The sequence below is a fragment of the Oxyura jamaicensis genome, chromosome 8, assembly GCF_011077185.1.
Source record: "Oxyura jamaicensis isolate SHBP4307 breed ruddy duck chromosome 8, BPBGC_Ojam_1.0, whole genome shotgun sequence".
NCBI classification, from domain to species: domain Eukaryota; kingdom Metazoa; phylum Chordata; class Aves; order Anseriformes; family Anatidae; genus Oxyura; species Oxyura jamaicensis.
Genome location: NC_048900.1, coordinates 5,625,518 through 5,637,275, shown reverse-complemented (window position 1 = coordinate 5,637,275; position 11,758 = coordinate 5,625,518). Strand labels below are relative to the sequence as shown.

General features: G+C 39.6%; 1 protein-coding gene across 1 annotated transcript; it reads right to left on the bottom strand.

Annotated features, from left to right (window-relative positions):
• Positions 1-1,888: 1,888 nt before the first annotated feature.
• PRPF38B (pre-mRNA processing factor 38B) lies at positions 1,889-11,434 on the bottom strand. The gene is made up of 6 exons (XM_035332890.1): positions 11,084-11,434; positions 7,864-7,932; positions 7,396-7,547; positions 7,251-7,311; positions 4,645-4,868; positions 1,889-4,359 (listed from the first exon to the last, which is right to left on the bottom strand). Exons 1-6 carry the CDS (start codon positions 11,366-11,368, stop codon positions 3,501-3,503), a joined length of 1,650 nt encoding a protein of 549 aa, XP_035188781.1. The 5' UTR covers positions 11,369-11,434; the 3' UTR covers positions 1,889-3,500.
• Positions 11,435-11,758: the final 324 nt, after the last annotated feature.

Sequence of the window (11,758 nt, the reverse complement as noted above, 5' to 3'; positions counted from 1 at the left end):
GTGGAAGTCACCTAATTCTTTTAGCTTCCCCTTAAGATTTCCTAATGCTTTGTATACTGCTTTTATGAGTCTACAGTGATATTCAGCTTTAAATACTAAAAGTACAAGCTCAGTAATATTTCAGCAACATATAAAGACAGATGCACACAAGTACTCCCACAGAATGCAATCTGATGTATAGCCCTGCTGTTCAGATTACTTTTTCCCAATACAGAGACAACCAAAATACCATTCCTAACATGTTCAGAAGTCAGATATGCACAAGTAACTTTCATTTACACCCATTCCCTGCATAGTTAATGTGGCAATGGATGTAAATCATTGGGGTCACAGAACTTTCACCCTTAATGGATCCTTAAGGATGCCAGTTTGCTACCTCTTAATATCTGAAATAATGTTCAGCTAATTAGGTAATATCTTCAAAAGAAAAGAAAAGTAATTAAGTAGAAGCATATTTCTTAAAATAGTATTATTAGTCCAGGGTAAGTACTTACCTTTGGAGCTACAGGAAATTTCCAGGACAGATTAGGCTTCGAAAAGAATGACTATGTAGCTGTGTCATTATGATCAAACACTATGGACACATGGCAAAACGTGGAAACTTCAAGTTCACAGCGTTAGATTTGTTTCATTTTTAACCTCAGAACAGAGTAATTGAACAGGCTCTTGTCAGAAAGAAGCTCTGTAACCATGCCTCCTGGGAGAACTGTCACAATACCTCTGATGAAAATTTGCAGAACTTTCTCCAACAACCAGGAGACAAATGCGCACTGCAGCTTGTACTGCTAGCTACCCCATCAGACCTATCAGTACTCCACAGATCTTACTGTTTCTGATCAGAGCTGCTGTTGAAGTTCTTTGGATCTGTTCTTTCAAGTTTCAAGGACAGTCACATGAAATAAAATGGCATCAGAAAGACAAAAAGGAATTAAGAGTCCCTGTATCCAAACCCAAGAGCTCTAAGATACTAAATCCCAGTAAATTAGACAGGTGTTCGTGGTTTAAATGATTTTCACACATTTTGGTTAGTCACAAATATTGTGCTATCCACTACATTGCTAGCTCAAGTACACTATACAGATCAAATCAAGTCCAAGAGTCAAAAAATCCTATTTATTGAAAAAAGGCAAAGTCCTCAAATTACTGCATTTGTAAGAGACACTGGCATGGGCTGGCCTTTGCACAAGCTGTATCAAAATGTTCACTATTGTCATTATATTAAGACAACTCTATCCACTTCAAGGAGATAGTTTCTCATGTATCTGAATTTTGTCTGCAAATAAACCAATCCTTCACCGTAACTCCCAGCAATGGGAAGAGAAGCACTCAAGACACGACTGGAAGTCAGTAATTAATTTTCCCTGGTATAATGAACACTTGCTTTACAGCTGCTCTGCCGCAGAATATACTTATTTCAGAAATTCATAGGCTGAAGGTTAAAAGCTTACAGTCCCCCCAGTATCAAATACGGTGTTCCATACACACCAAAGCTGCCCTCATTGCTTTGAAGAAATCCTTCCAGCCTCTCCTGGTAGACTGCAAAGTTAGTTCTAATCATCTAACAGTCAATGTATTTCTTGAATGGCCAACACAGCTTTTCTCCTCTGCCACTAAATGCAAGTTCAAACACTGCAATGAAATAACTTGAAGGATACACTTAGTTCCAAACTCAGACTTTAAATTCAGATAAAAATATACCACCACCTGAACAACCTCATTATCGACATTTCTCACACTGCTGGTCACGGTGACAAAAGGAAGACGAACTCCTCGCAAAGCACTAAGTGCAGAGAGGAAGAAAAAATTGAGTTTGTTGTTTCTGCTTCCTTAACTCCCACAGAATGAACGGTATTATTAGAAATCAACACTTTTTGTTGTTTTTTCCCCCCCTCATGGAGGGTTAGTGACAACATAAGAATTGCTTTACTACAGTAGGATTTAAGATAAATATTAAGTTAGTGAATACTCGGGAAAATGGTCTTAAAAAAAACACACTAATTTTTCAATATATTATACCTAGATGACCTGCATCAAACAGAAGCAAAAAATGCACAAACATCAATTTATTCCCACCTTCATGTCACTTCAGGACCGCAAGTCACGCGTATGTTTTTCCCATTTCCTGGGCTACTCCATTTTCTTGGTTAGTTGCATATTCTACATAAGGTACCTATTACATAAAAGGCCTTATTCATGAAGTGTCACTTCATTTAAAATTAAAGATGGAGGAACACAAACACTTCTCAACTGGCAATAAGCATGCAGGGAAAAGCTGAGACCCAATACAAAGGAATTAATTGAGAGTTTATTCCAGATGGTTCTCCTCACTTAGTATACAAGTCAGAATAATCTATCAAATAAACCTGGACTTTAATGAAATGGAATTTGTTTTTCCCTACAATGAATTTTGGTTTTTGCTTCTAACAACCTGTTTAAAAAAAAATCTGCCAGATGAAATGTTCAGCACAAACTGCAGTCTTTCTATTTGTAGAAAATATGACTTTAAAAAGGACACTATCAGGTAATTCTTATTTTAAATGTTTACACTTAGAAAAATGCTTTGGAAGCTTGAAACTGAAATCTTTTGTAATGATCTTCTTCCTCCTACCTCCCTCTTCCCATCTTAAATGCCTTTATTAGCCCAGGATTCCCATAAGTGACAGAGTGCAGCTGCTGATTAAGAACATTAAGACCACAAATGGATAAATTGTTTTTTAAAAAAATGGAAGCTTACATGATTTTTTTTTTCCAAACAAAATGCATAGATGGCTACAGTACTCATCCATCAACCTTTACAGTGTCTGCTTGAGGTAGCCTTTCTAAAGAATTACTAAACAAGCCTCAACATAATCTAAAATCTTTGCATCAAAACCACTATCTCCTTCAAAGTCCACTCTCAGTTTAACACGAGTGGTGATCAACAACAAAATACATTTTAAAAGCTTTTGAAAACAGCAGGTACAGTGGACGTTAACGTTATTCTAAATCTGCAGCCCTCCGTGTACGTTGTATGCACATAAATATCTCAGCTATAATACACATTCAAGATCCATCCCTAAAACAGCCATACTATTATGTAAAGCACAGCCATGCTAACTTCAGGATACAAACCATAATTCCACGTCTACAAAATGAAAGTAGAATTAGTGGCAGTTTATTGCCTCATACAAATTTAACCAACATGGCAACCATGCCAAAGGAATTAAAACATTTTCAGGACATATGTACAGACTGTACATTTCAGAAACATCTGAACAATAAAATGCAAGAACAATCTCTGCATTACGAATTAAACTAAACAAATGGTTTGAAACCGTCAATGTGGTGAATGGGTTTACAAAGGCACTTCCCTACCCAAAATAGGAAATGACAATCTGCAGCCTAGAGGGAGGTTGGAGAAGAGTGCTCATCAACTACTGCACAATCTCAAATTTAAGAAAAAATAAGCAGGATTTAATCAAACATTTATAGGATTCAATGTGATCCACTTCTGAAAGAGTTCACACAGTCTCATCTTTGTTTTTGTGTTGCTTTTCTTGGCTCTCTCGCTCTGTACTTTGGCTCCTTCGACGATCGTGTTTGTCTGAATGGTCCTTGCTATCACTGGGATCATGTTTGTGGGACCGGTCTTTGCTTCTACTACGCTTCCTAGATCTTTCTTTACTGGGACTGTGGTCTCGTTTTTTGGACTTCTCGACACTACCTGTTCTTCCTCTGCTTCTGCTCCTACTTCGCTTATTTGATTTCTCTTTACTTTCGCTTTTATGTTTACTTGATTTCTCTTTGCTCCTGCTTCTGCTGCGCTTACCTGTATTCTTACTTCGACTTCTACTCCTATGCTTTCTTTCCCGGCTTCGACTTCTACTATGTTTTCTCTCTTTTTTGGAATCCCTTTTATCATCCCGGTGTTTCTTGTCATCTTTGTCATCTTTGTGTCTTCTCTCTTCTGTATCACCCTTACTTCTCCTTTCTTTTGATCTTTCTCTAGACCGATCGCTATCTTTTTCCCTCTCGCTACCTCTCTCCTTGTCATAATCTCTCTCTTTTTTTCGGCTGCGTTCGTTTTCTTTCTCTCGCTCCCTGTCCCTGTCTCGTCTATCTCCTTTCCTGTCACGACTCCGACTACGGCTTCTATACCGTTCCCTGCTTCTGCTTCGTCTCCGTTCTAGCGTGCGATCAGTACTTCGAGATCTCCGCCTTTCTTTTTCTCTCTCCTTAGCTTCACGTTCTAATCTCTGCCGTTCTCTTTCTCTTTCTAGTTCTCTGTCAAAGCTAGATGATCCATGGGGTTCCCGATGATGACTTCTGCTTCTGGATCTTCTGGGAGACCTCCTGGGACTGATGGATCGCCTTGGAGACCTTTAAAAAAAAAAAAAAAGGATATTCAGTAAGAAACACACAGTTTTAAAAGCAGAGGGAACCTCTTTACTTTCCAATTCATACTTCACATACACAGCCTATATTTAATCTTAAATACCAAATATCCCGCAAATACTAGAGTATCATCTGATCTTATCCATTAGTATCCATAAGCAGTTTGGGCTGTTGCCCTGAAACTCATCTAATTGAAAAAAGACATTCCTGGTAATAAGTCACTCAATATTGAAATTTCAACGTTAATTTTCAAAATAACATGCATATGACCTTGAACGTCTACGTTCTACATGCCGGTCGATTTCTTCCATTCCCTCCTTGCCATCTTTCTTGATTTTTCTGGGTCTGCTTTTAATTTGTTGGTCGATAGTCTTCTGGACTGGCACGGGAATTCTTGGAAATAATGTGGAAAACCATTCCAGCTTCGTGAGGAAGGAACGAAGCATCTCCCCGATCGTCATAACACAGCCCCCACCTGCCTTCACATCCAAGTCCTACAAAATACAAACAAAAAATATTCTGATGGTCAAAAATATTCTTTACTGACTTTCAAAAAATGCTGCTACATTACTGCCCTCTTGAAGTCTCATGATTATGAAAGTTTACTTGTCTTTTATTCTAATACATTTCCTTAGAAAACTTCAAACTCTGTACCCTTTGCATTTGGCAGTATGTTACAGATAGGGCCTGGGACTTAATACAAACGCATGCAGGAACACACTAATCCTGCAGTCATCTGGGTGGTAAGGGACTGTCAATGAAGAGATTAAGACAAAATCCCCTTACACAGTCTGGTTACATGGTATGATCTTGTATTTTATATAAATGCCACAAAGTTGAGAAGTCCTCTCAAACTACATTTAATACCTCATTTTGTGGATGCACAACTGCGTACCATCATACCCAACCCTGTGGCCTAAATCATTTAAGAACTACATCATTGCCTATCTAAAAATGATCATAGAAAAATCTGTAGTACAAAATGGCATCCTAACAAAATTGGAAGCAATAGCAAACCAACTGCCATGAAGCAGTGAGGTTTCTAATTTAGAAATATGTAAAAAAATAAATAAATGAACAAATAATTGGAAACGCATAATCCATGATGACCATTGTCTCTGAAAAGGGTCATTACCGCATGAAGGCCTTCTTGCTATGCCCTCTCACAGCTCAGGACATGTTAGTCAGCTATTGTCAGTCCCAAACCTATAGTGCAAGCACACAAGGAAAGTGAGATTTGTTATCTAAACAGGAAGAGAAAATCTAAATGTAAAACTGCTTGCACTCACACACATTTAAGTGTTCAGATATACAGTATTTCCAAATATAATCGCTGCAGAGATCTAAAGAAGAAAAAAAGGAGTTAAACGTAGCACCTGGAGAGTACGTACAGTTAAACAAAATAAACATAAGAAGCATTTTGAAAGAAACCCTGGGAAGTTTTTCCTTTTCACGGCAGCATGAGAAAAGATGAACTGCTTCCATATACTTAAGAACTGGAAGAAAAAAGAGTCCTGTAGGTTTAAATAATTTTATAGATAAGTTGTCTTCATCCTGTAAGTTTGACCAGGACTGGTAAGAAACTTAAGAAAAACAGCCCCAAAGCACCTTTTCCTACATAATGCAATGCTACTGAAAGCAGCTGGGAAAGAAAAACTAATTCCAAAGATTAGCATTCCAATGGGATGTTTTCAACAACAAACAAATATGTCCTGATAACCAATCTTCCTGGTAAAGTTTAACGCAGCACTGCAGAGAAGAGTTCATAACTAGCTCCACCTAGGGGAGAAGGAGGGTATCACAGCTCAGCAATCAAGATTTAGATTTATTTTGATTTTGTTATAAACATACAATAATACAAAATTACCTGAAATAACTGCTACCTTTGCACATTGTTTTTGAAACTTAACATTAAAGAAGATGTTTAAATACACTGTATTGCAGTCAGATACAGGTATAATCAACACTTTTAAATACAAGTATTTGGATATAATTTGCAACTACATGTGAAGTTTCTTGAAGTAGACACCTACTGTCACACTGAAGAGGGCAAATGATTTTGTCTGTCCAATTCCTAAACCTGGGATGCAATTTAAAACCTGCTAAATAAATACAAATCGCCACACTACGTAGCTGACTATCTACCTTGAAACCTCATCCAAAAGTTACTTGTCCATTTCTCCAAACAGTAAATAGGACTAAAGACATTATCCTATCCTACTGTGTAACAATGCCACTTTCTTTACTGCATTTTTAAGTTATCAACTCATGTTGCTTTTTAGTGCCCCCGTAGCAAAGACAGTAAAGTTAATAACATCACTTAACGCAGCAGTTGTTTGTTACTCCTCTCCAAAAATGCTGCCTTTATTTATTCCAACACATAAAACCAATTACCAGAGATTTTTTGGTAACTTCATCTTATTCTAAGGTGAATGTTGGTTTCTACTACATTCTTTCCACTCTTTATGTGGATACCAACTCCTCCTGTCCCAGTAATAAACAGGAAAGACAAATTTAGCACCCAGTACTTACTATACCTTGTTTAAATATAATGATTTTGTCTTGAAAAAGGTGTACAGAACCCACACTCAGCCTACTGCCCACATTCTGATTTAATAAACCTGTTTTGCATGGCATCATGGTATTTGACACAAAAACATCCTCATCAATTGAAAATTTCATTACATCTTGGAAATCCAAGCAAAAAGACCCAGGTCCCAGCTCTGATCTGCTTTCTGCATTATTTAATGAAAGAATACAATAACATAATATTATTTGCAGCATTCAAACTACAGCAAAACTTATCAGTCTTTAATCGAAAAGTAGTTATACAAAAAGAAACAAAAGAAAACAAATTATTACCCTTGTCGACATACCTCTTCATCATCAAGAAAGGATTCAAACCAGTCCCATAGATCTGTAGGTGGTTGTGTGTACCTTTAAGTACAAAGAGAATGCAAAAACTTTAATGCAGCTTTCTGTAGAGTGAATTCGTCATTAGCTGACTGTATTGACACTTACCTAATATACATAAATCCAAGAGCCCTAATATATGGAGAGTCTGTATGAGTTATAAGGCCCATCACTTGCTTACGGGTGAGCTTCAGTGTAAATAATTTGTAGAGCAGACAAAAGGCAGTAGACACAATTCCTCCAGTTCCAACACCACGGACCTTTAAAAAAAAGTTAAGTGACGATACAGGAAGCCACAAAATCTTTATCCGGTCTCTACAAAACATATGATAACTAATACAGAATAAATTCTAGATCTACAAACAGAATTATGTGAAAAATTAACAAAAAGTTAACTACTTGCCTCCACAGTTTCAGCTCCTCTGGAAGCAAGGGGAATATATCAACTCTTCGTAATAAATCCTTTTACATGTAGGGACTTAGCCAACAAGCAACATACAAGAAGTTTCAGCTATGCTTGGGAAATGTATTCTATCAGACACAGAAAAACTTAAGAAGGCACGTACTTCTACTTACCCCTCCACACATTCCTGTCTGGCCTGCTGTTTTTCTACTCCCCTTTTCCCATGGTTCAACATGTGTAACCTGAAAGGGTGGGGGAACGAAAGAAAGTGACAATTATAACCTCCATAATGTTTAGCTGCCTATACAAACCTAATTTAGACAATGGCTTTCCTAAATCAATCTTTAATAGCTTGTTAGAAGACAAACTCAAAACCAAGTCTGCTCTGTCACTAAAGCATTTGGCTTTTTAAATTACATTAAAAAACGATACCCCCAAATCATGGCTGAAGTAAAAACAAAGTTACCAAAGCAAGTGTCTTATTCTATACTCCAGTTTCAAATACTCCATGACTAAAGCACATCATTACTATTTTCAGTGGTGACTAAATGACCTTTATTTAAACTGTCTCAACAAGTTCAGTGATACCTGCTGGTGACAAAAATCTAGTCTCATATTCATAAATCTCCTTTATGCAGTGAGCTTAATTAGAGATTTCTTCTGAGTATTACCTACAATTAGAAAAAATGAAGATGCCTATAACAGTGTTTTAATCTTAAAAGCTGATGTTACTTTTCTTGTAGACTGCAATGATGATACTGTAGATGATAATCTTGAAGACTGCAATGAAAAATCCTCGGTAAAATACTTCCTACGTAATAAGGAGTAAAGTCTGCCCAATTCAAATCTTCTTTTGAGATGCATTTAGAGTGCAAGAACGTAATTAGCCATCATTCCTTAAATATGACACTAAGAATCAAATTAAGAATCATAAGACAGCCCAAACTATGTTTGAAATAGTGAAATTCAGAGAAGAAACGTCTGTGTTTATGAACAAGTAGATTCCCTAAATACAACTTAAAACCAGGGAAAAAAAGTGCAAAGCATACCGTGGTATTATGCTAGACTGGGGATAAAGGCGTGTGGCCAAAATGCACTGTAGTTGAGATTTTATTTCATGTACTGTTAAAGAGCTGTAAAGCTAAGTACATACACAATCACTTGAAATCCTAGAGATACTAATGGACAACGGAAGCTGCTGAACTGTTTTTGACAGTTGCTGTCTTATCCAAATGGGAAAGATGAGAGATGCCAATACTGCATGATTTGAAATCCACAACTTCCCATGTTATTAGCATCATGTGAGAAGTTCAGAAATGCTATATAAATAATAGTGCATACTCTTCAAATTACTTGGTTTTGCCTCAAACTAAGAACCGCTTTTCATATCCTGTAAAAGAATTAAGTGTGACACTATCACAATAGTAATCCCTGATTTTTCCTTCTTAAATTACAGTTACATTTTAATCATACACGTCTTGATCCTTCAAAGACTACTGCACGTGCTCAACTTGTTGGAAGTACAGATGAAATTAAGCTGAGGAACGCACAAAGATATAAGATCAGGAATAAAGAAAGAAGTCACCTATTTTGCAGATACAGAACTAAAACAGATAAACAGAAAACTAGACCTACATGTGGATTTATTTAAGTATCTACAAAGAATCTGTATTTTCAATAACAGATCTTACCACTAGCTGTCTGTGTTAATTTAGAACTTTTTTTCCTACATCTCCAGCACCCAGTGTTTGATTTTTTAATTTATTTTTTTTTTTTAAGTGAGCCATTTATTCTGGTTCCCAAAACAAATACACCTAAAAATACTTGTGCTACAATGGATATTGTGCTCATTAAAAAAGGAAAAAAAAATGGAAGAAAATAGGGAAAGACCATCAGTTATTCAACATGGTTCAGGAACCTGGAAATATAGGCAGAACTGAAGTCTTCTGAGTATCAGTTAAGTACCTTAACCATCAGGCTATTTTCTCCCTCACATCTACTATGTATGAGTAAGTCAGGGTCTGAGTATTCTCTTCAGCATGCACTTTTGCATCAAATAACTGTCGAGTTCAGTAAATCTTATTTATAAGGGATTAATATATTGATAGTTAATGATATGTCCAAATTATTCTCCAATTTTAAGATGAAGCCGCTTATGGAATGAAACACTAGGACAAGCAAGTGGAACTAGCTGAAATATTGCAGTTGAGCTCAACCAATATAACGAAGATGGATCACATCAAGTATTTTTGACTTCATCTGAAAAGATCCACCTAACAAATGTTACATTCTCAAATTTTCTCCAAATGTCTTAAACCAATTTTGAGCTCTTGACCTCATCTGCAAAAGTGAACTTTGCTGCTTTACATTCCAACAGAATAAATATACTTTTTATCTCATATGCAGCAAGTGCTAAGTTAACTAACAAGCTTTCTCTATAATCTACGTTACTCAAAGTACTAGAAAAAAATTAAGTAGTCTGCTCAAAGTGCCAAAGTCCAATCAGAGATATGTTGTCATTCTGAGGAAAACCATACCATCTTCTTAAGGGCGTACAAACAACGTCAAAAATCTCAAAATACTTCCAAGGAGTTATTTTTCACAATTATGGTGACTTGACTTGCCTTGGTTAAATGGATCCTTTTTTTTCCTTTCAAGGAACTGAAATATGTTTAGTGGCACCATAACAGTACTGAGCAGAATCAACATACCTCAAAGAAAATCCCCATAATATCCTACGTACAGCTGACTGAAGACAACAACCTGAATTATCTAAATTTTGCTCTCATTATCAGAACAAAGAATGAGGCTGTGGTGATGAGCATTAATTATGCATACCTCTACCTGGGAGAGCGGCTTGATGGAAGCCTCGCTGCAAAACTGATTCAATCCTGGTAACAAAACAAGAACTGAGACAGGGGTGCACTGATGGTTATTTGCCCAGCACATCGACCTAACGCCAGGAACAACACTATAAAAAAATTGGGGTTGATTGGAAAGAGACCTGGTGGGGAAATCCTGGTCTAACTGAGGAAGAAGGCCACATGCAAGCTCCTGTTGAGAGCATCTACTACCACAACCGTACTTCCTGCAAGATCAGGTCCCCTCTCCACTCGGCGGAGGAGGCAGCAGGCCTCGGACGGCCATTTCATCCCCTCCGCCCTGACTCGGGCCGCCCTCTTCAAAACAACTCCGCAATCCCAAGTGGTACGGGAAACGGAGCTCCTTTAGAAGAGCGAGAGGACGACACCCTGGATTCCCCACGTCCACAACGGAAGCGCCTTGCTGCCCCCCCTCCCCCCCCCGCCGCAGGACGAGGGGCAGGGCACGAGGCAGGCCGCCGAGAGGGCCCCCCAGGGCCGCCGAAGCCTCCCCCCGCAGCAGCCCCCTCACCTTGAAGTAGATCTCGTCCACCACCTCGTGGTACGTCTTCAGCTCGTAGAGCTGCACCTTGAAGTAGGGCGACGAGAGGATGTTGGTGAGGATCATGGGGTTGAGGTTCATGGTCTTCTCGTTGCCCCACAGCGGCAGCACGTTGCCCTGCTTGCCGGAGGCCGCCGGCTTCGGGGCGCCGCTCTGCAGCTGCTGCTGGCCCGGGGGCGCGGCACCGGCCTGGTGCTGGGCCGCTTGCTGCCCCTGGCAGTTACCGGCGCCCACGGCGGGGCTGTTGTTGGCCATGGCGGCGACGCGGGGCCTGCGGGGCGGCCGCGACGGGACGGGCCGGGCGCTGCCTCCGCCGACTGCCGACAAGATGGCGGCCCCCGCGGAAGTGACGCCGGAGCCTTCCGGGGCCGAGCCCGCCAATCCCCGCGGGGCAGCGCGGCGCCGCCGGAGGGAGGGGCCCGGGGAGAGCGGGAGCGGGGAGGGGCGGGCGGGGAGCGCGGGGCCCGCCGAGGCCGCCGCCGCCTCCCGAGCCCCGGGGTTGCGCCTCGGCGCCCAGCGCCCGGCTGTCCCTGAGCTCGGTGCTAGCGCCCTGTAAAGAGCCGGGACAGTCACAGCCATTTAACCATTCGGAGGGGCAAAATGGCTGGGTTCAGGAATCGTGTTCCGCTTTTATGATGATTGGTA

Coding starts and splice junctions, on each gene's coding strand:
- PRPF38B (XM_035332890.1), bottom strand. CDS start 11,368: ATGGCCAACAACAGCCCCGCCGTGGGCGCCGGTAACTGCCAGGGGCAG. Junction 7,933..11,083: donor TGGACGAGATCTACTTCAAG/GTGAGGGGGCTG, acceptor CCACCCTTTCAG/GTTACACATGTTGAACCATG. Junction 4,869..7,250: donor CCTTTCTTGATGATGAAGAG/GTATGTCGACAA, acceptor TGTATTTTGTAG/GACTTGGATGTGAAGGCAGG.